This window comes from Canis lupus, chromosome 26 (genome assembly GCF_003254725.2).
Source record: "Canis lupus dingo isolate Sandy chromosome 26, ASM325472v2, whole genome shotgun sequence".
NCBI classification, from domain to species: domain Eukaryota; kingdom Metazoa; phylum Chordata; class Mammalia; order Carnivora; family Canidae; genus Canis; species Canis lupus.
The window spans coordinates 5,756,928-5,778,669 of NC_064268.1; the positions used below are offsets into that span (position 1 = coordinate 5,756,928).

The 21,742-nt window shown below is 57.4% G+C and overlaps 1 protein-coding gene across 41 annotated transcripts in view; it reads left to right on the plus strand.

Annotated features, from left to right (window-relative positions):
• NCOR2 (nuclear receptor corepressor 2) overlaps positions 1–21,742 on the plus strand; it is a 210,645-nt gene that overhangs the window by 149,304 nt on the left and 39,599 nt on the right. For 35 of the 41 annotated variants that reach the window (XM_049101966.1, XM_049101977.1, XM_049101982.1 and 32 more), the window contains 4 exons: positions 8,044–8,186; positions 15,310–15,457; positions 18,542–18,592; positions 19,625–20,258. In XM_049101966.1, coding sequence (XP_048957923.1) covers positions 8,044–8,186; positions 15,310–15,457; positions 18,542–18,592; positions 19,625–20,258 — 976 coding nt within the window. The remainder of the gene's footprint in view (positions 1–8,043; positions 8,187–15,309; positions 15,458–18,541; positions 18,593–19,624; positions 20,259–21,742) is intronic. The other 6 variants (XM_049101972.1, XM_049101992.1, XM_049101975.1 and 3 more) reach the window with 1 other exon arrangement.

Genomic DNA, 21,742 nt, shown 5'->3' on the forward strand with positions numbered 1-21,742 from the left:
ATACTCTTCCTCTCTTTAAATACATAAATAAAATCTTTAAAAATTTCAAATAATGAGGGAGGGAAGAGCATCCCAGCAGCAAGAACAGCACATGCAAAGGCCTTGTGGCAGGGGTACTGTGGTCAAGTAAGAAGATGTAGAAACGGGGAGTGAGGGCGAGAGAGTCAAGAGATGGAAAGACTTTTGGGGTCCTGGCCTTACCAGCTGTAGGATGGAGTTTGGCTCTGACTCTAAGAGCATGGGGAGGGCCAGAACCTGGGGAGAGGGTGAAGCAGGGGACGGACATAGCAGCTGCAGGGTTCTGGGTGGGCAGATGGGCACCTCATTTTCTTGTGTGCAGGGAGTCAGGCAGGGCTGCCTGCCCTAGGGCTCATACCAAGTAGGCACTGAGCATGTACAGGAAGCAGCCTCCCCAGGAACCAGGCAGCTCCAGGGAGCTGGCCGCCCGCCCTCAGGCTCAGCGCCATGCTGGGCAGGAGGGGCAGGCCAGGCGCTGGGCTGGGATGTGAGGCTCTCGTTCCCCTGGGAAAGGTCAGCCTGGCCTGGCTCAGAGTCTTGACCCAGCTGTGCGGGAGGCCCGGGGCTCTGCTGGCAGCTCCTCTTGGTCCCCAGCATCTCTTCTCTGGTGGGCAGAACGCCAGCTGTGGAGGGGGTGGGGAAGCCCCTGGTCACACCATTCCAGACCAGGAATAGGTACGGGCCCAGCTCCAAGCTGCCAGCCCTGCCCTCCCCTGGCCTCTAGCGGCCTGCCTGGTAAGGGGAGAGATGCCAGATTGACCTGGCTCAGTGTGGAAGCTGCTTCAGGGCTGGCTTCAGGGAGCCCCAGGCAAGCCCCTCCAGGCTGGGTGGAGCTGAGACAGGCCCCAGAACTCTCTCTCTCTCAGTAACTCTAGGCCTGCAGGACTTGCTGGCCACAACCACCTACCGGGCCCACGCGCTCCCCCGCCCCCCTTTCATGGAGAGTAAAGGAGAAACCACTAATCACTTTGCACCTTCAAAGTGCTTGTTGTGCACACTGGTTGGTTTAATTAGTTTTTACGGATGAAGAGTCTAAGGTTCAGTAAGGGGAGGTGTGAGCCCCCAGCCACAGAGCTCAGAAAAGCAGGCCCTCCTCACATACGTGTCCGTCATCACAGTCTCCTCCTGCCCCTACTGCAGGGACCAGACAGGGAGCAGCCTGTGCGCTCCACCTGGACTACGGCACATACGCCTGCTGAGGCTCGTGATGGGCAGAGCGGTGCAGTGGGCTAGGTTCCCCTGTGCTGGGCCACCTCTGATGCCGGGACCAGTGAGGGCCCATATGGGGACAGGGCTACCCCTCAGCGTGGGTGTCCGAGGGAGGCTGACGCAGAGGGGGGGCTGCATTAGGGTCGTTAGAAGGGATGGTGAGGCACCCCAGGGCTGACACTGGTGAGGAGCCGCTGCCACCCTTGGACTGCTCTGGAGGATCCCATCTTGGGCACGTTGCGTCCCAACCCGGATACTTCTGGCATGTGATGGTTTCTGCATGACCTCAGGGTAGAGGAGATGACCAGGCTCAGGGGCGGGCTCCAAACCCCTCTGCTGCTCCTTGTCAGCCCCCTTGAAAATACGGTCAGGCATCTACCGTCCCGCTTCACTCCCAGGAGGAAAATCCGCACGTCCACACTCAAGCTGGTAACTCCTCAGGGAGAGAGACACATGGCAGTTTACACAGTAACGATGATACCTGTTTGCACGTAGTAAGTGTTCCCTAGTTTGAGCACTTTGCGTGAATTACCGTACCAGGCCAGCGCTCCAAATATGTGGCCGTCCATGACTTCTGCTTTGCAGATGAGAAAATCGAGGCCCAGAGGGCTGAGTGGATGAGCCGGCATGCATGCAACAAATGATGCAGAGCTGCTCGGCCCCAGGAGCGTGCTCTCTGCTGTGCCCTGTTGAAAGACTTGATGCTGAACATGTAACGTGGCATTTTCCCGGAGTGGTAGGCAAGGCCACATTAGGTCACCCACAGGTGACTTCTTTTCATCGTGTCTGCTGCATTGTGTGTTGGAAGAAGAGGTTGCTATTAGACATCCTGTCGATGATGTGTGTGGCTATAATTGCTGAAACTGGGGCGTATTTTTAAGAGCATAGATGGAAAGAAAAAGGCAGGTAAGTCAAAGTTCAGGCACGAAGTTGTCTCGCCAGGATCCTGACGGGATTTCAAGACTAGCCAGAGTTTTGGAAGCTCTGACACAGAGCCGGTGCCCAATAGAGTTGCCAGTTGAATGGCTGCTTCCGTGTCTAACCCACCCAGGACTTGGGGTTTCTGAAAGAAGGAAGTGCCAGGATGTAGCACTGAGCCTGCTGGGTTTTTTTCCCCTCTCCTTCGACAGTGCTTTGGGCAGAAAATTTTGTTTTGCAAACTGGAGTTTCTTTTGGAAAATGGGAGCTGGCAGGAGGGGTAGGGATGTGTCCCTCTTGCAGACCACCTGTGCTCTTCATGGAGGGAACAGAAAGCCTCAGGGTAGGAAGGGGCTGGCTGGGGTGGGGGAGCTAGTGTATTTCCTGGAAGGGGGTGCTGGTTTCCAGAGAGAGCAGCTGTGGGATCCCTGGGACCCCGATGGATGGTAGTGTGCCCATGGGTGCTGCCAGGGCCCTCCCTGCCCTGTGTGTCTGAACTCACCAGTGGTGGGCTGGGGCTTGGCTGTTGGAGCGGGTTCACAAACCCTCGGGAGAGCTGCCTGTGGCAGGGACCTTGAGAAGGATGGGGCAGGGACAGAAGCCTGAGTCACTGCTCCCATAAGGACAGTTTGTCACAGGCCCCTGCGCAGTGCATGGAAAGCTTCCCTCGACGGTGTCCAGAGCAGTCGGTGGCCACACTGAGCCCCCAGGACACAGCGTTGAGGTGCCCCTCCTGCCACCCCTGCAGCTACCCACTGCTCCTTTGTCTCATTTGGAGCTCCAAGTATGTGACTCAGACCTCCTGGCTTGACTTCCTGTCTTGGTCAATTTCACTTCCTAGTTCCTGCCTCCTGACTCTTCAGAATGAAACTCTTTTCCTTAGAAATTAGAAGTGAGGTTGGGGAATCCAGACCGCAGGGGACATTGGGAGAATCTGCCATCTGGGCACAGGCACAGACAGAATTGCTTATGGGCATGCCCCTAGCTGTGAGAGGTGGGCATTGTCTCCAGCCTCATCTGGTGAGGGTCCAGGGGACCCTGTTGGGATAAACAGTCAGCCCCCTCCTCTCAGGAGCTCCTTCTCAGGAGCCTCAGAGAGATGGCCCCCAGACCCAGACCCTTGGGGAGTCTGGAACTTTGTTCATTTGCCAAGTGCCTTCTGCATGCCTAGCAGTGTGGGTGCAGAGACATGACAGTCAGTGAGCAGTGGAGCAAAGGATCTAATTTCTGGGAGCGATAGTTCCCTGGAGGTAATAAAGCCTCATGATGGCAGTGTGTCTAGGGGGATGGCTTCAGAGAAGCTGGTCAGGGAAGGCTTCTCTGAGGAGGTATCACTTGAGCTGAAGGAGGACAGAGTCAGGTTTGTGAAAAAGGCATGCAGGTAGAGAGAATAGCTGGTGCAGATGTCCTGGGTCACACTCAAGGGCTGGGCATATAAAAGGTCCCATAAAAACCATAAAAGGTGGCTGGAGTGGGTGAGGAAGGGGAGAAGTAGGAAGCAGGCTGGCCACGGGGGTGGGGCTGCTTCTGCAGGGCCTCATGTACCACACAGGAGCCTTTGGATTTTATTCAGAGAGGCATGGGTTGTCGTTGGAAGATTTTAAGTAGAGGAGAGACACTGTGGGATTGGCGTTCATAAAAGTTCACTTGGACTTCTCTGCAGGGTATGGACTGCGGAACTAAGCAGAAAGTCCTAGATCTTTGTCATGGTTGGGATCCCAGGATGAGGGCTGGGTGCAGAGGTGCGTCAGGGATGTCCGTCGTTCCTTGGGTTCCTATGGGCAGGGCATAAAAGCTGAGGGCTAAAGGGACAAGCAGGTCAGTGACCCTGGAGTTGGAGAAATCGGTCATGACCTGAATCCGGCTCCAAAGTTCAACCCCGTTAACTTTCAAACTCCCAGGAGCTGCTTATGACCTTTCTAGCAGGTGTTTATATGGGGCCAGGCTGCTCAGGTTGTCAGGGGTGCCTCACTGAGAGTGGAAAGAGGCGGCCTTGGTCCAGAGACCCTCAGGCAGCAGAGAACCATCTGGGATCTTGAAGCCCTTCCCCCAGCCCTCAGTGGTTGGAGGTCTCATTTGCACTCCAAAAGAGGCTCCTCAAATCCTGAGCTTCTTCCTGGAATGTGAAGCCAGGCCTGCCCACCCACAGACCAGCGGGTGCTAGAAGGAGACCGCATGGCCCCCGTCCTGCGGTCCCAGACGTCCAGAGTGTCCCACGGAGAGCCTGGCCAGCCGTGGCAGCATCGGGCCGGGTTGGGGGCAGACTGCGGGTGGAACTGGCGCAGGGGAATGACAGCGGAAGAAGCTGTTTGCTCCCCGTCTGCTGGGGTGGAGAAGCTCTGTTTTTCTGAACCCTCATCTGTTCTTACCACTGCTGCTGACGCCGCCACCGCCACGGATGGGGAGAGAGGGAGGAGGAAGCCAGTGCCAAGTTGGCCCGCCCCTTCTGAACCTGGGCTTCTGCCACGCTCCCCCGCCCGCCCGCTCCCGCGAGCCTCCGTCTGGAGGTCACATTCAGCCCTGACGACGCGTCTCTCGCTGGGTCAGGCAGCGGGGAGATCCAGCCCAGGCGCGCGGCGAGCCGGCTCAGGACACCGCTGCCCCGTCAGCCTTGGCTCTCTGGGTTCCGCCCAGCAGGGTGTCCGGGGACTGGGGGCTCCCAGCCGGCACCCCTTGCTGAGCGCCTGTTCAGGGCGCACTTGTGCCTGGAGGAGCCTTGGACGCCGTGCACCCTGGTGACGCCTGGCACGGGGCACGAGCACACAACTGACAAGTTCCGCCGCCCGCCCCCATCGGCGAAGGGCACCTCGCACGCCTGCAGCTGCGGGGGAGTGGGGAGGACGATGTCAGGACTGGCAGCGCCGGGGAGCGGGTGGTAGGAGCCCTGGGCCACCAGCACCAGGGGCGGGCGGTGCGGAGCTGCTTCCCCGCCCTTCTCTGAGCCAGCCTCCGCCCGCCTGCCCGCCCTCCTTCCCCCCTCCCCCTCCCTCCCTCCCTCCCTCCCTCCCTCCCTCCCTCCCGCCGCCACTGCCGCTGCTGCCGCCGTTGGACAGAAGGATGTGAGGCAGAGCTGAGCCGGAGCAGACGCCAGCCACAGCCTGCTCCAGCCACAAGCCTCGCAGAGCCGGCATCGGCATCGGGGCCGCCCAGCCTCCCGCCTCCCAGCCCACTGCTCCCAGCTCCACTCCCTGGAGCATCCTCCAAGCCGTATGTTTCCGGAAAACTTGGCCGAGGGGGAGACGCAGATGAGAGGATGTGAGTGAGGCCCCAGGAGGGGCTTGGGGTTGCTTTGGGAGCTGGTGACAGGGACCTGGCTGTGGCCACCAGGCCCGGGACTTGGGAGTTCTGCACCCGTGGGACCCCATCCCCATCCTTTGCCTGGGGCCCCCTTCCCCCTGCCTCTTTGGCTGTCAGGCAGGGGCTTTTAGGGTGGGAGGGCAGGACCTCCATTTGCTTGGGGCAAGCCCTGGGGGTCTTGGTTGGTGCATGCTCAAAGGTGCACTCTCGCTTTTCAGGTGGATGGGCGTTGGGGGGCTTTCAGCCAGGTCTAGTGTGGGTGGTCTGCAAGGCTCAGTGAGGCTGTGCCCAGCATCCTCAGCCTGGGAGCAGGAACCAGAGGGGGTCCCAGGCAGTTGTTTGAGGGCACTCACCCCAGCCTCTCACAAAGCTGCTAGGGAACCAAGACCCAAGCGGGTGGCTGGGACGGAGTGGGTGGCTGACTCTACACAGCTCTTTCCAGGCCAGGGCTTCTGGACAGCCTCGAACAGTACTCCTTTTTGAGCCACCACTCGCTCTAGGGAAGGGCTGGGTGACCCTGTCACCCTCACCTCCTGCTGTCGCTGCTGCCACAAGTGGAGTTAATTAGGACCCTAAATCCCCGGCCAGCCTCCAAACCACCTCCTTATTGATGTGTTGAGTTTGGAAATGCCAACCTCTCTGGGGTCCGGCTAACCCCTGCACCACCCCCCCTTCCGCCGCTCCAGCAGGCCCAGATGGGAGACCCGCCCTCTCCCGCCCAGGGTTCTGGCCCGACGTGTTTGCCTGGGCTCTCTTGGCCCCGACTGGGGAAATATAAATAAACTCGCGTCCCGTCGTCCTCCGCCAGGTTCTGTGGAAGTGGCAGCTGCTGCTGGCGCAGGCTGAGGGAAAGGTCAGGGGGCTGGGTGACACTTGATCCCATGCCCCAGCCCTCCCTCCAAGCCTGTCCTTGAGGAACCCTGAGGAGCCCGCTGTGAAGCCACGTGGCCCATAGCCTCCGCAGGGGAGCAGGTGGCCTGTCGGGCTGGCACCACCTCACCACACAGTGTCCAGAGGCAGGAGAGCAGAAAACCTGGGTCCTCATTCCCCCTTTGCCCTTGGCTTGTCCCCAGAAGCTCAAGAGTGGCTCTGGCTCCTTCTCCCATCTGGGGATGGGGACAGTCACGGCCTCGGCAGCAGGGGTGAGATGGAAGCACGTCTCTGAAGGGCTCTGCAAACTCCAGGTCACTCGGCCGTGTGATGTGGCGTCTTGTCGTTTCTTGTTGCAGTTTTATTTTAATGAGAGCTGTGTGTGTGCTGAGCTATTGGCACATGATAGGATGGATGGATGGATGGATGGACGGACGGACAAACGAGGCACAGAAAGTGCAAACACGCAGATTGTTGGCCCCTCCAGCTCCTGTACCCCTACAAAATTCCAGTCGTAGCCTCCCTGTTTGCAGCTTGATTTGATTCAAGGAAAATGGCCTCAAACTTCATTATGGGAAATCTTTCATTAGCCGTTAGCCGTTAAAAGTCTAGCTCTGGGGCTTAGAGACTGCTGTATTCCAGTGTGACTCAGGCTTCCCACCTGCTGCCCTTGGGGGCCCAGTCCTGCCCCACAGCCCTTGGAGATCTAGAGCCTGCCTTCTGTCTCTTGGGCAGCCACCGGGAAGTGGCCGCCTACCTGCTCAGGCTGACCTGGCCGCACAGGGCATGCTGCCGATGTATAAAGAGATGCTGCTGCGTGTGGCGTGCCTGTGTGTGCCAGGAGCTCCGTGGGCAGGTGGATTGAGACCTGGGGCCAGGTGTCCCATGTGCGGCTTCTGTGAGCAGGAGGCTGTGTTTTTTGCTGAGACTGGTATTTACAGCATTGAAACCAGAATAGGTTATGGAGTGGGGGTGAGTATGGCCCTGGCCCGAGTTTGTGGGGCTGGGGAGAACTTTCTCTGACCTGGGTGGGTTTGGGATGGAGTCTGTTGATTCTTGGGGATTTCTCCCCATATCAGGGGTCTGTGAGGCTGTGAAAGCTCACAGACATTGGGGGGGCCAGTTTTCGGGGGGCCGTTCTACTCCCAGACCCTTGAACCAGCCTTGTGGGCCTCAAGCCCATGGTGGGCCCCAGGCCCAAAGGTGCCCCAGTTAACCTGGGTGAAGAGACTCCTGGCTCCAGCTCACACTCGCCTGGACCCCACCCTCCCTCCCCTGCTCACACGTTCCTTCCTTTCCTCTGGCCTTGGCCTGGTGCAGCCGGAAAACAACACTGTCTCCCGAGGCCTGAGGCCTCATCTGCAGCTGTGAGGGAGTGTCAGTGCTAGGTCACGACAGCCAGGGGAGGCAGGGGAGGTGGGAGCCTGGGCGGGGTCTGTGCCCAGACCTCAGCTCCTAGCCACCAGAATCCTCGATGGTGGTCTTGGGAGGGGTGCACCCAGGGCGAACAGCCCCTTGCCCCTCTCTTCTCCGTTCCTGGAGCCTGGGCCCTGCCCAGGTAGCCTGGGTGGGGGATGGGGGTAGCCAGGTCGCCATATCCACCCCTCTGGCGCCCCCCACCTCCACTGGTCTGCTTCCAGAGTCTTGGAACCGCATGCAGAGCCTCAGTCCGGGCTGCAGGCTGTGGGCACAGGCCTCCTGCTGCCCTTCACCTGCCACCCTCTGCCACAGGTCTTCTGGAACACGGCCGGAACTGGTCGGCCATCGCTCGGATGGTGGGCTCCAAGACGGTGTCTCAATGTAAGAACTTCTACTTCAACTACAAGAAGAGACAGAATCTGGATGAGATCCTGCAGCAGCACAAGCTGAAGATGGTGAGCACTCTGCCCTGCCTCCTGGGGTCTCTTGGGGGGCTGCACCCTGGGTGCCCTGGGTCGGGAGCAGGTATTCACCAGCACCTCGGGATTGGGGGTGCCCTGGGCTGGCTGCAGGGATTGTTGTGTTCCGCACATCCCCTCCTGGGCACTGGGCCGACCCTGTGTGCCAGGCCCATCCTCCTGTTTCCCTGCCTCCGCTCCCTTGCTCTCCTGGGTTCCACACCTCTGGGTGTGTGGGGAAGGAGCACCGTGGGCCAGACACCACCTCATCAAGGATCGTGGCAGTCAGTGCCTTAGAACGAAGGCCCAGAGGCAGATGAACCCCAAGCAAGTGTCTCTCCCATCCTGTTTGACCTCATAATCTTAGGGCTGCCTCAGTAGGGGGGAGGGACAGGTCAGGGAGCAGTGGGCCCAGCCCTGGCCTCCCCCCGCCCTCCCGCAGCCCTCTGGCCTCGAGGGAAGGCCGGGGGAGGCCAGGAGCACGAGAAGGGCGGGCTGGCCTTGCTGAGCATGTAAATGGTCTCTATGGAGAGACTGCTTCCTCCACAGCCGATACTGTGAAGGGAGGGCCGGGTGGGGGGCAGCCTCTTCCCTTCCTCCTCTCTGTCTTTCTTTCTCTCTTTCCCCACCCCCTCTCTTCCTCCCTCCCTGACTCCTGCCCCTTTGGACACATTTACAACATGCCTGCATGGTCACTATTTCAGATATGGGGAAACTGAGGCTCAGCAAGGCTCATAAACAACAGACTTGGGTCAACCACACCTGTATGACCCAGGGACCCGTGTTCTGCATCACCAGGCTACGTATTTCCTTATATATGTGAAGGTATAAGAAGGGGGTCCTCAGCTCTCCTCCTCAGGCCTGCCTGCTGCCCCCTCCCCTCCATCAGGCTGCCTGTTGCTGCGTGTAAAGTACAGGCAGCCTGTCCTGGGACGAGACGGCCCTGAACTGCTGCTCCCATGCAGCCTGCTGAGATGCACAGACTATTGAGGTCACCTGGCATGGCAGGCAGGCCGGGCATAGAATCACCCCACTTGAACTGTGCTTGAGTGCTGCGCAGAGTTTAAGGGCAGCCTCCTCGGCTGCCCTGGGTGGGAATCTTACTGGATTGAGTATGTAAGCAGCTGCTGGCTGCTCAAGGCCAGCGGAGACTGTGTCATGCCCCTGTGGGCAGCGCTGAGGCCGAACCTCATCTCCAGTTGGGCTCTTGTCTACTCCCTGTTGCCCATCATATCTGGTGAAGCCAGACCTCCCTCACCTTCCCTGCCTGCTGCTCAACTGGCCTTAGTGCTCCTTGAGCTTCTGGCAGTGCTTCCTGGTACACCAGGAGCTTTACATTTTCCTGGATTTTCTAGGACTCCGGTTTCCACAGGGAGGAAGTCTTATGAAAGCCTGACGGCGCAGAGCACTTGTCTTTAACACCTGTTGAAATCTCTTAGAGCAGGAGGATGGCTGAGCCCAAGGGGAGCAGCCTATGTGTGTAGCAGCTAGAGATTAACTGCGGGGGGGGGGGGGGCAGTCCTGACAAGAGGTGGTCTTCTTGCCCTTCCCCTCCTCCTCCCCCTAGCCCCTGCTCCTCCCAGCCAACATGGATACCAGCCCAGCCATGGCTCAGGCTGTTAGGGGTATAGGCCTCCTCTCCCAGACTCCCTCATTCATGGCACGGTCCTGCTATGCCCCCAGGGACCCCAGAACCTGAGTGTGGGTTCAGGGGTAAGAGTGGGGCCAAGTCCCAGCTTCATGACTTGGCACCTGTGTGACCTCAGGTGACAGCTTTGTCCCAGTGAGCCTTAGTTTCGTCCTTTGTAAAGTGGGGGCATAACGGCCCTTACCCCCGAGAATTCTGCTGAGGATTAAATGAGTCACCACTTCTGAGGACCCAAGTGTCTACCAGAGGGGAGCACTCTGTGAGGGGTGGCTGCCCTGACTGCTACCACTGGTGGTGGTAGTAGTAGTGGTAGTATTTTATTTTAAAGCCACCGATCCCCTTTTTTTCTTAGGGGTGTGGGAGGCACTCTCTCAAATGGAGTGTGCAGGAGCAGCCATTGTAGGGACTCTGGCCTAGAAGACCCTGATTCTAATCCAGATCTTGCCACTTAGTAGCTGTGTGACCTTGGGCAAGCAACTTATTCTCTCTGTGCTCAGTTTTCCCAACTATACAGTGGGGACAATACTAGTGCCCACCTCAGAGGGCTTTTATGGCACTCATCTGAGTGGATGGGTGTAAGGGCTTAGAACAGGGCCTGGCACGTTCTGAGTGCCCCACACGTGAGAGCCACAGCTGTGATGGTATCATGGCCACCAGACAGCCAGTGGCTGGGTCTCGTGTCTCCCTGGGTGCTTGGTTGTATATGGAGAGCAGCTACTCCTGGACTGGCTGAGTGAGTGATTGGTCAGCTGATTGATTGATTGAGCCAGTCAGTGTCTTTCATCTGAATAGATAGCCTAGCAGAATGGTGTAAAGCAGGGCTCTGGGCTAGAGGGCCCACACCCTAGCAGTGTCAGCAGCTGGGTGGTGCCTGCAGGCACACGGCGCCCCCCTCTGTGCCTCAGTGTTCCCTGTAGAGGGAAGGGAAGACCAGGACCCACCCTTAGGGTTGTGAGGAGCAGAGGAGTCCTATGTGAGGGGCAGTGCCTTGCCCTGGGCCAGTGCTCAGGGTGTGTGGGACATCATCCTCACTGTGCAGTCAGTGAGCCTTTCTTGAGCACCCACTGGGTGCCAGGGAAGCAGTGCGCATGGGGTTTTTCTGCTGGGCATTCCTTTAGGGGACAGCGGGAAGCCATCTGCCGGGATTGAGCTCAAAGTGGGTTGTACTGGTCTGAGAGAAGTAAAGCTGATGCTGACGGAGAAGGCTGCCCTCCTCGTTGTCTGATCCTGAGTACTGATGGGTGGACCACTACAGGGTGATGAGGCCAGGAGACCACAGAGGGGGTTCGACCCTGGGTCTGTAGGCGCGTCCCTTCGTGGACCCATCCTCCACTAGCCATGGCTCACACAGGACCCAGCAAAGCAGAGTCATACTGGGTGAGCTGTGGACCTAGTACATCAGGCCAGAAGATGGGGGCCAGCAAACCATGTCCTGAGGCCTACAGATGGGTGAATCTTGCTGACCACTTATTGTTGAGAAAAGGCAATTTGGGTGCATGCAGCTGGTTCTCGTTCCCAGCTGACCTTGAAGGAATCACGGAGGAATCACCGTGAGCAGTTCCAGGGACCCATTGCGGGAAGTTGGGCTCTGCCTGGGTCCATCCATCCTGCCAGTGGCCACCCATGCTGCAGGGATGAGTTCCCTGTCACTGGAGTATGTAAGCAGGCCTCACAAGATGCTGCTGAACTCCATGACCTCCGCCTGCTGCCCCTCCCCGGCACTCTCCAAGGCCCCAGGAGGAAGCTAGGTCCCTACTAGTCCTGAATCAACAGCAGCCACCTCTGGCCACTGGCCAGGCCCTGTCTGGAGCTCAGAAAGACATGTCACTCTTGTCCAGTGCAGGAAGGAGCAGGGGAAGCAGAGGGTCAGCGGGTGTCCCCTCCCGCTTTACGCCAAGCCTGGCCTGAATATGGCCACAGGGCGACGTCAGCAGGAAGCAGGATCGGGTGGGCAGGCGGAGCGTGGCCCAGTTATGTAACATTTGGCAGTAGTGACTTCTCCGAGGTTTCCCTCCCCCTTGTTATGGCCGAAGGTTACCCTTTCCTCCCATCTGCAAATCCAGGCCCTGGGGCTCAGCTTCCATGTTTCTCTGTCTCAGCCCAGGCCCTGCCTTGCCTTGTTTTCCTCTGTTGTCTCCTCCGTCTGAGGCTGCATAAGCCTGCAGAGGGACCTTGTCCAGGCAACAGAGTGCTTAAACCTGACCTGCGTTCAAATCTGGGCTACTTGACTTAGGAGCTGTGTGATCTCAGGAAGGTGTCTTTGCCTCTCTGAGCCGGTGTCTTTTTCAAGTTCAGTTCATCTAAAATAGTTACAGACCACCTGTTTGGAGATGCCAGGCCCTATTTCAGGGATCCTGGGAATACAGCAGAGAACAAAGATTACTAGCTCTTAAGAAGGAACTGATTCTATTTCAAGAGACAGATTAACATACAAATAATTTCTGATTGTGGTCTGAAGGTGATAAGGTGAGGGATATAGTAGAGAGTGATTGATGGGGGGGTATGAGGATTAGCTGATTTTGACACGGTAGTAAGGAAGACCTCTCTGAGGAGGTGATGTCTGAGCAAAGCCCTGATTGAGGTGAGTCATACTAGTATCTAGTAGGAGAAGGTTATCCAGGCAGAGGAATAGCCTGTGCAAAGGCCCTGTGGTTGGGACACTGTGCACATGTTTGCACAAGGAGGCCAGTGTGTTTCTAGCAGGATGACCAAGGAGGGTAGGGGTGGACGAGTATTTTGAAGAGGTGAGTGGGGTCCAGGTCTAGAATATGCAGGGCTATATTATGGAGTGGGGAGGACTTGGGGTCTTATACGCAGGATTTCAGGGAGCCCCCGGAGAGTTTGAAGCAGGGAGCAGCATACTCTGGCTTGCCTGCAGAGCAGCTGTGTAGATCCATTGACTCAATCCAGGAAAATGCTAGGCACATAGTAGGTACTCAGTCAACAGCAGATGTAATTATACTGGTTTTGCCAGCATCTCCTGTTCCACACACACCTCCTGGTTTGGAGGTACGGGGCCACATGTGGAAGGATTTGGTGTAATTCCTCAGGCACTCAGTAAATCCTAGCCTTTCAGTGTGGCCTTGTGCTGATGGAAACTGTGACTTCTCATACTTGTGCCACTTGGCCTGATGTGTCCTGGACTGCAGGTTCTGGCCAACCCTCCTGGACTTGAGTCCCCAGGAAGATGCACATCCTGGCCAGGCCCCCAGGAGCTCCTGTTCCCTGCCAGGCTCCTGATCGCCTGCCTCACCCAGCCTGAGCACAGGAGTGAGTCCCTGTCTGCTAAAAATAGATTGGGGAAGAAGGGGATCCCTCAGCCTCACCCACAGAACCCACATGCCACACAACTTTCTCGCGCCTCCATGAGCTCCAGCCGGGCCTCTGGGAGAAGTTGGGGTTTGGGGCAGGGCTGGGCCAACCCCTGGAGGTGGGTGGATGGCGGAGCTGAGTGTTCCTGCAGTGGCCAGGGGACATTCAGCAGGGTGGGGCTCTGGCCCTGGCCTGGTGGTGACGGAAACCGTGACTAATGGGCAAACAGATGTTTGCCTTTTTCTCCCCGTGTTCAGAGCTCCTAAACTCAGAGGACCCCCATTTGCTTAGGAAGGTGGTAGGACAGGAATTGATCCCACCCCCAGGCTGAGGTTGGGGCTTTGGCACCCCTCCTGAGGCCTATTCCCACCCCAGCTGCTGGTGCCTGGAGGAGACAGGGCATTTGCTCCAAGAGTGGACCCTATCATGTTTGGGGTAAGGTGGCTTTTCCACAGGGGGCTGGGGAATTGGTAGAAGGGAGGTGCATTTGTTTCCTGTTTCCTATAATAGTACCATAAACTAGAGGTGACTTAAAACAATACAAACTTACTCTGTCACAATTCTGGAGGCAAAAATCTGAAATGGAGGTGTCTATAGGGTCCTGCTCCCTCTGGAGGCTCCCAGGAGAAGCCTGCTTTGCTCCTCTAGCTTCTGAGGGTGGCCGGTCGTGCTGGATGGTCTTTGGCTTATAGACACATGGCTCCCCGTGTGCCTCTGTGGCCAAATTCTTCTCTTCTTACAAGGACCCCAGTCATCAGACTCAGGGCCCACCCTAATCCAGTATGACCACATCTCAACTAATTACATCTGCAAAGAGCTTGTTTCTGAATAAAGTCCTGTTCTGAGGTTTGGGTGGACATGGATTCTGGGGGAATGATGTTTCACCCAGTCTGAGGGGCTTCACTGAGACTGCTAGCATGTCTGGGGTTGTCGTGGGTTCTGCTTCCTTCCTTGGAGACCCCACGGGGCTCAGGCTGAGACCCTCCTGTCACACCAGCTGTATTGGGGGCAGTCGTCCCCTCTTAGGAACCAGTCTACCGCCTGTGGGAGTCCCTGGTCACCCTGAGACCTAGCACTCTGCCGCCACCTGTATACCAACTCTGTTAACTGTGTGTTTAAGCCCCAGAAGCCACCCATTCAGCCAGCCAGCCAGCCAGCAGATGTGCTCTGAACCTCTGCTGGCTCAGCATGGGAGGTAAAGAAACGCCCCCCAAAGTGCCCCACCCAGTGAGGTGCAAAGGCAGGAGCTGCTAGGAGGAGTGAGAAGCTTGTTTGTCCCCAATCTGGGGGGTGGGCTTCCGGGAACCGGGGTCCTGTGTGGAGGGATATGAAAGGCCCTGCATGAGAGCCTCTTTTCTTTACCCCGAATACACTGAGTGGGGCCCCACCTCAGGGGTTCGTACTTGCAGTTCCCTCCACCTGGACTACCATCGTTTAGGGCTTTGTTTGGCTAGCTCTCTCAGTGCTCAGACTCCGCTCACATGCCACCTCCTCCAAGAAGCCTCCCCCATCCCATCTTGCTCACGTCCCCACCTCTGAGTCTCTTTTTCTTAAGTGACGTGTTATTTGTTGGTCTCCCTGACTGGAAGACCTTTGTGGGCAGGGACCTGTCTACCTCCTTCATTGTGTGTCCTCAGCCTTGATGCAGTCCTGGTACATAGGAGGTGCCATATAAAGACTAGCATAGTGAGTCGATGAAATTCCCAAGCCAGCCCTGTCTCCCGGGGCTTGGTGAGGGGCAGAGATGACATGCAGGGAAGGTTGACTCATTAGTGTGCTCCACACGTAGTGACTCTGCCTGGCAGGGTATCCTCCAAGGCGTATGCTCTGGCTGTGGTAATCAGAGGGACTGGAGTGATCACAGGGGCCCTTTAGGCAGAGGCAGCCCTTCCTCACTGGTCCCAGCAGGATGTCAGGGCAGCCGGGAGGCCAGGTTGTGCTATACATGTATCTGGGACTTGGTGGAAGAATAAAGCCCTCAGTAAAAACAACTACTGGCATGCTTGGCCACTGCTGGGTGGGTGGGGGTAGGGGTAGGGTTGCCTCATGGCCACGCATCTGGGATTGCTGTCTGTTGCACTATGGCGTCCTCGGGCACAGGGAGTCCTCGGGCTGACAGCCCAGGCCCAGGATCTGACCGTCACTGTCCCTGTGCCCTAGGAGAAGGAGAGGAATGCACGGAGGAAGAAGAAGAAAGCCCCAGCTGCTGCCAGTGAGGAGGCTGCCTTCCCACCTGTGGTGGAGGACGAGGAGATGGAGGCATCGGGTGCAAGCGGGAATGAGGAGGAGATGGCAGAGGAGGCAGAAGGTGAGGGGCAGGAACTGACCTGTCCCAGAAGTGTCTGGGTCCTTCTGAGACGAGGCCTAGACTGCCTTGGAGGGAGAGCATGGTGATGGTGGTGACAATGGTAGTGATAATGGTAATGGTGATGATAAGGGTGGTGGTAATGGTGATGATGATACTGGTGATGATGGTGGTGGTGGTGGTGGTGGTGGTGGTGGTAATGATGGTGATGGTGACAGTGATGATAGTAGTGATTGGTGGTGATGGTGATGAATGTGGTGGTGGCGGTGGTGGTATGATGATGGTGTTGGTAGTGATGATAGTAGTGAATGATGGTGTTGGTGGTGGTGATGATAGTAGTGATTGGTGATGGTGGTGATGAATTTGGTGGTGGTGGTGGTGATGGTGATGATGGTGGTGGTAGTAATGGTGATGGTAGTGATGGTGGTGATGATGATGGTAATGATGGCGATGGTGGCAGTGATGATAGTGATTGGTGGTGATGGTGATGAATGTGGTGGTGTTATGATGGTGGTGGTGGTAGCAGTGATGATTGTGATGGTAGTGATGATGGCAGTGGTGGTGGTGATTGATGATGGTGATAATGGTGGTGGTTGTGATGATGGTGATGATGGTGGTAGTAGTGATGATGGTGGTGGTGTTACTCCCAAGTACCCCATTTTGGATTACATGGGTCTGTACCTGCCCCACATGGCATGATGCCCCTAAAGACCCCAACCCCTGCTTAGCAGCATGTCTGTGTCTTACTTGTTGTCTTTCTGCCCAGAACTGCCCAAGTTGGGCCCTCATGTTCCTAGTGAACAGAACCTTCCTTCTTCCTGCCGCTGCCTCGAGTGCCTTCCTATTCCTTCTATCTGCCTGCCTCTGCATTCAAACTCCCAAGCTTCTGCCAACATGGTATAGGAAGGTGGGAGTCACCTCCTGGCTCCTCAAGCCAGGCCTACAAATACGTTCAAGCTCTGCCAGCCCCCAGGGCATTCACTGACCTGGACCCTATTTCCTGGTTGAAAACAGAGAATTGGGCCATGTGGTTGCTGTTGTCTCAAGTTGGGGATGGGTCTGGGGACAGAGTCTGGCCCCTTTCTGCTCTGGGTCTCTCTTGTCCAAGTTGGTGACAGGCCTGGCCAGTGTCTGATGGAGGGCTGCAAATCCCTCTGCCTTCATTTTCTTGGTCCTGGGTTTATAACCAGAAAAAAGAGAAGGAAACAGAAACCCAATCCCACTCTTTAAATATCCTCCCAGCTGCTCTGTGGACAGGATGCAGCCCTGGTGGGAAAGTAGAAGGAAGCCAGACTTTGGCTCAGCATTAAGACTAGAACGAACACTGCCCAGTAAGAGAGCTGTGTGGTAGTGAACTCCCCGTCACTTGTAGGGTTCTCATACTGCAGCAGGGGATGAAGGAGGGTCATTCTGTGCTGGGGTGATGGGAGGGCTGTTCTGGTGGAGCTGAGGCTCTGTGACCACCTGATGGCTCTGAGTGGATCCTGTGCAGCAGGGTAGGAAAATCCTGCACAAAGGAACAGGGTGATACTCCCATCTCATGGATGAGCTTTGAAACTGAGGACCAGGGAGAGGAGAATCGCTTTCACGGGGTATCATGTAACTGGTAGACTTGGAGTTGGACAGTCCAGCCTGTGTTTGCCATGTAACCCTGTGCTTTCTGACCATGGGGCAGAGGTGGGGGGGGGTCGGTCAGGGAGGTTCTGGACTAGGGCCTGAGGTCACCCCTATGGAACCTTCTAGAAAGCCTAGCCAGCCCCAGCAACATGACAGACCCCTCCAGGGAGCTGGCAGCAAGTGCCTTTGTTGCATCTAGGCGGAGATGAACCATCCAGGGAGAGAGGATTCATTCTCTGTTCAGTGTCTCAGCAATGATCATGGTCTCCCCAGCCTAATCAGACGGGCAGCCTTGAGTTCATCTCATGAACCATCACAGTGACCCAGTGGAGTAGGTTCTCTTGTCACTGTTTACAGATGAGGAAACTGAGGCACAGAGTGGTCACCCATGGTCATACAGTTGACTTGCTTGGGGACTAGGGTTCAAACTAGTCAGAAGTGCAGATCCTCAGGCCCCTCCTGAATCTTCTGATGAGGCAGCACTTCGGGAGAGGGTGAGCCCCCCCCCCCCATCTGAGTCTTCACAGCCCCTGCCTCGGGCGCATGCTCGCGCTTGAGAACTCCTCATGGGACAAGTCTCTCAGTAAGGGAGAGGGCCTAGTAATAACCTCCCATTTTGTTGATGAGCAGACTGAGATTCTGGGAGTTAAGCCACTTGTCCAAGGGGTGTCCACACTGGCCCCAACACCTTGATGTCTGTTAAGTGAGAACAAAGAAGTGGCATCACAAGTCCTCACTCAGGGGTAGGAATTCTGTGGTTAGAGACACGGGACACAGGGTCAGCCCTCTCCTGCCCCCGTGCAGTATGGCCTGGGGCACGTGACTCGGCCCCTCTATGCCTCAGTTTCTTGCTCTGCAAATGAGATGCTGCTTGTCCTGTTCTTCGGGGTTGCTGAGGATTAAATGAGTCATGAGCATGAAAGGCTCTGCACAGCTTAGCACCCATAGAAGAAGCCCTGTTGTTCCAATGATGATTTTTGGGAGTGGTGGACCCTGAAGGGAGGTGAGCAGTGGCAGAGGCAGGGGCCAATGAGGGCAGCGGAGGCTGCAGGAAGCCTTTGCCCACGGCCATGGCAGCCCCTGTCCACCTGGCTCTGTCACTGAGCAGTGGGATGGAGTCCAGGGCTCCAAAGGCCACTCCTGCAGCCCTGCCCACCTCTGGGGTCAGCACTCCCACCCTTAGAGTCCTGGGGACTCAGATCCAGAGAAGGCTAGTAACTTGTCCAAGGATACTATCCCAGGAGTGGGCGGGACTGGCTCCTCACCCTACACTACCCAATTGTTGGGCAAGGCTGCTGCAGGCCACCTGTGGGTCACTCCAAGATGAGGACCACTGTGGGTCCCCCTGCTGCCTGCCAGGCCCCAGGTCCCCCTGCCCCCCCCGCCCCCCCTCCCCCCCATGGCCACCTCTTCTCTCCTGCCTGTTGCTTTTGCCACCTTGCTTCTAATCCTTCTCTCGCTTCCTTCCAGCCTTACACGCCTCTGGGAACGAGGTGCCCAGAGGGGAATGCAGTGGTCCAGGTATGAATGTGGCCAGCTGGCCTGGGGGTGCGGTAGGGGTAAGGCTGTGCCGGGGTCAGGGGCATCCTGAGGTCACCTGTCCTCAGCGTGGGGCCCCACTTCTGTGAGCATGCCTCTGTGAGAGCCAACATTGGTGCAGCCATGGCCTCTGTCCCCCTCCCAGTGTAGTATCTGTTCCCCGTGCTGTTCCCTGACTCACTCTTGCAGATCTGTGCACTTAGCTCCACTGTTCTCTTGATTTTCACCAGTGTTTTCATCCGTGACTTTCACCTTGTTTGATTTCCGAACAGCAGGGGTTTTCATATATCCCTATTTTACACAAAATGGGGGAATTTGAGACCCAAAGAAGTGACAGAAGTGTTTTTCTTAAGGCTGAAGAGCCAGGTCGGAGGCCAGCCACCCTTGTCCTTCCTTGCCTTTCATCTGTATGCACATTCAGTCACTCACTTAACACTTCCTGTGCACTGCTATGTGCTGGGCCGTGTAGGAAGCAGATGGGGGATGCTATCGGGCTCTTTCTCCTTAGGCTCCTCAGAGTTCACCGGCCCATTTTACGTTGTCGTGTCATAACGACACAATAGCAAATAGTCACTAAGTGTCACCCTGTGCTGCTACACCTCCTGGCTTCCTTACCCTGTAAGCTCTACAGATGAAAGCAAGGCAGGCCCAGAGATAGCCTGCGTTACCGTGGCTGGGCTTCCAGTGTGGGCAGAGCCAGAGGTGGAATGCAGATGAAGCTCCATAGCCCTGGCTGTGTAGGGGTGCCAGCAACCCCAGGGGCCGGAAGTTAGTGACGTGGCTGGGCTCCAGGGTCAGCATGGGGAGAACGGGGCAGGGGGAGGGCAGGGCCCCAGGACCGTGATGGGCCAGCTGCCTGAGTGTGTCAGAGCTTCGGGGCTGTTGAGATGTCAAGCTGCATCCTGAGTTCGTGTCCTGGACCCGAGATGGGCAGGTCTGGCTGTGAGGAAGGCCGTGCCTGCCTCCATCTCTGAGCCCCCGGCACCACTCACTCTTCTTCTTTTTCCCCCACAGCCACCGTCAACAACAGTTCTGACACAGAGAGCATCCCCTCCCCCCGCACTGAGGCTGCCAAGGACACAGGACAGAATGGGCCCAAGCCCCCGCCTGGCCCAGGCACTGATGTGCTACCCCCTGAGCCACCCACCCCGCCGCCAGAGGACGCTCTGGTATCCTCCGAGCCTGGCCCGGCCCCTGAAACCACCAGCCTGCCCACGCCTCCGCCAGCACCTGCATCACCCACTGCACCCCCTCCCGTGGTCCCCAAGGAGGAGAAGGAGGAGGAGGATGCTGCGGCCCCCCTGGTGGCGGAGGAGGAGGAACAGAAGCCCCCTGTGGCCCAAGAGATGGCTGTGGACATGGGCAAGACGGAAGAGCCTGGTGAGGCATCCCCTGCAGAGCCCATCAAGAGTGAATGCAAAGAGGAGGCCACAGAGGAGGGGCCCGACAAGGGCAAGGGGGGTTCTGAGCCCAGCGCGGAGGCCGAGGCCACACCCGAGGGGGCCCTCAAGGTGGAGAAGAAAGAGGGCGGCGGCCCTGGGGGCAAAGCTCCCACAGCCAAGGGCGCCGGAGCCCCCCAGGACAGCGACTCCAGTGCCACCTGCAGTGCAGATGAGGTGGACGAGCCCGAGGGGGGCGACAAGAACAGGTGAGTGGGCACACCGGGTGGGACTCTTATCTCCTGCCAGCACCAGGGCAGCTGCACGCAGGCTGCCTCAGTGCCTGCCCTCGGGGCGTGTGGCCCAGCTGGAGGAGGGGATTGCACCAGGCAGGGCTGGGTGGCTGGAGGCGTGGCGCAGGCTCCACCGATTGCTCTTACTCCTTCAGCTCCTGCTGATGGCCTACCGTGCTTGACCTTCCTCCGCTCGTAGGTGCATCACTCCCGTCTGCCACCATCTTTGTGGGGTGTTTTCCTGCTATGTCTACAGGCCCCAATTTTTTTTTTCTTATGAGGATACCATCATTGGATTCGGGTCCACCCAAATTAGGTCACATTCACAGGTCCCTGGCTGTTTGGACTTAAGCTTGTTTGAGGGGCGGGGGCTGGGGGGCACAATTCTATCCTTAACAGGGCAGGAACAGCAGGTGCCGGGGCCTGGGGGTGGAAGGAGCATGTGTGATTCAGGCCAAGTGGTGGAGCCAGTGAGGGTCGGCAGGCTGCACTAACTCATGGCTGCAGATTGTTCTCAGGGGAATGCCCCAGTCAGCTGGGTGTGACTGACGCTCTGAAACTAGCTGGAGAATGCAGAGAATTCAGTGGGGGTCAGAGAGGCCCACGGAGATGGCTGCCATGTCCCCGCAGCCAGTGATGCAGGTCTGTCTGCAGCCAGTTGTGACAGACTCCTGAGCTCACTAGTGGCTCACATCCCATCTGCCAAGGGTCAGGGTGCAGGAACTGGGAGCCCCTGTCCTGGCTCGAGCTGATGGAGCCATTGAGGCTGCTCTCTTGCTGGGGTGGCCTGGAGGGACCCCCCCAAACCATGCTGCCCTCTTTGGGTACTGCTGTCTCTGAGATGTGTTCCTCCATTTCTCTCCTTTGTCTCTGCTCTTGGTGCGGGGTACCCGTCCCCACCTTGCACCCAAGGCCCCTGGAGCACTGGGTTTTACCCACGTGTGGCACAGATGGTCGAGGGCTCTGAGCCTCTGAGACCCCCAGCCAGGACCAGAGCTCGTACCCCACATTGGGGCCGAGCCAAGCAGCTGAGGGCAGAGGTGCAGACCCACTCCCACCCACATCTGGACCCTGGGCCAACGTTTTCTAGTGAGGCAGGTGGGTCATTTTTATTTTGACTAAAACCGATGCGGTCTGTTGTCTCTCCTCTCCTGTCTCTTGGAAAGTTCTGGGCAGAGTGAGAGGGAGGAAAATCTGACTTTCAGATCGCCGAGTTCTTGTGGAGCCTTTCCCCTGTCCCGTGATTCACCTTGGGGCATGTGAACATGGTGAGCTCAAGAACTCTTCATGTGAGACTCAGATTCATCCAGAGCTCTGTGGGTCTCTGTATGTGCCACAGAAGGAAGTGGGCCAGATTGTCCTCAGTTTCCTGTGTCCGGGAGTCCCTGGGAGTCCCCACTGTCAGGAAGCTGGTCTGGTGGGTAGCCCCGTGACCAGGAAAGGCCAGACCAACAGGCTTC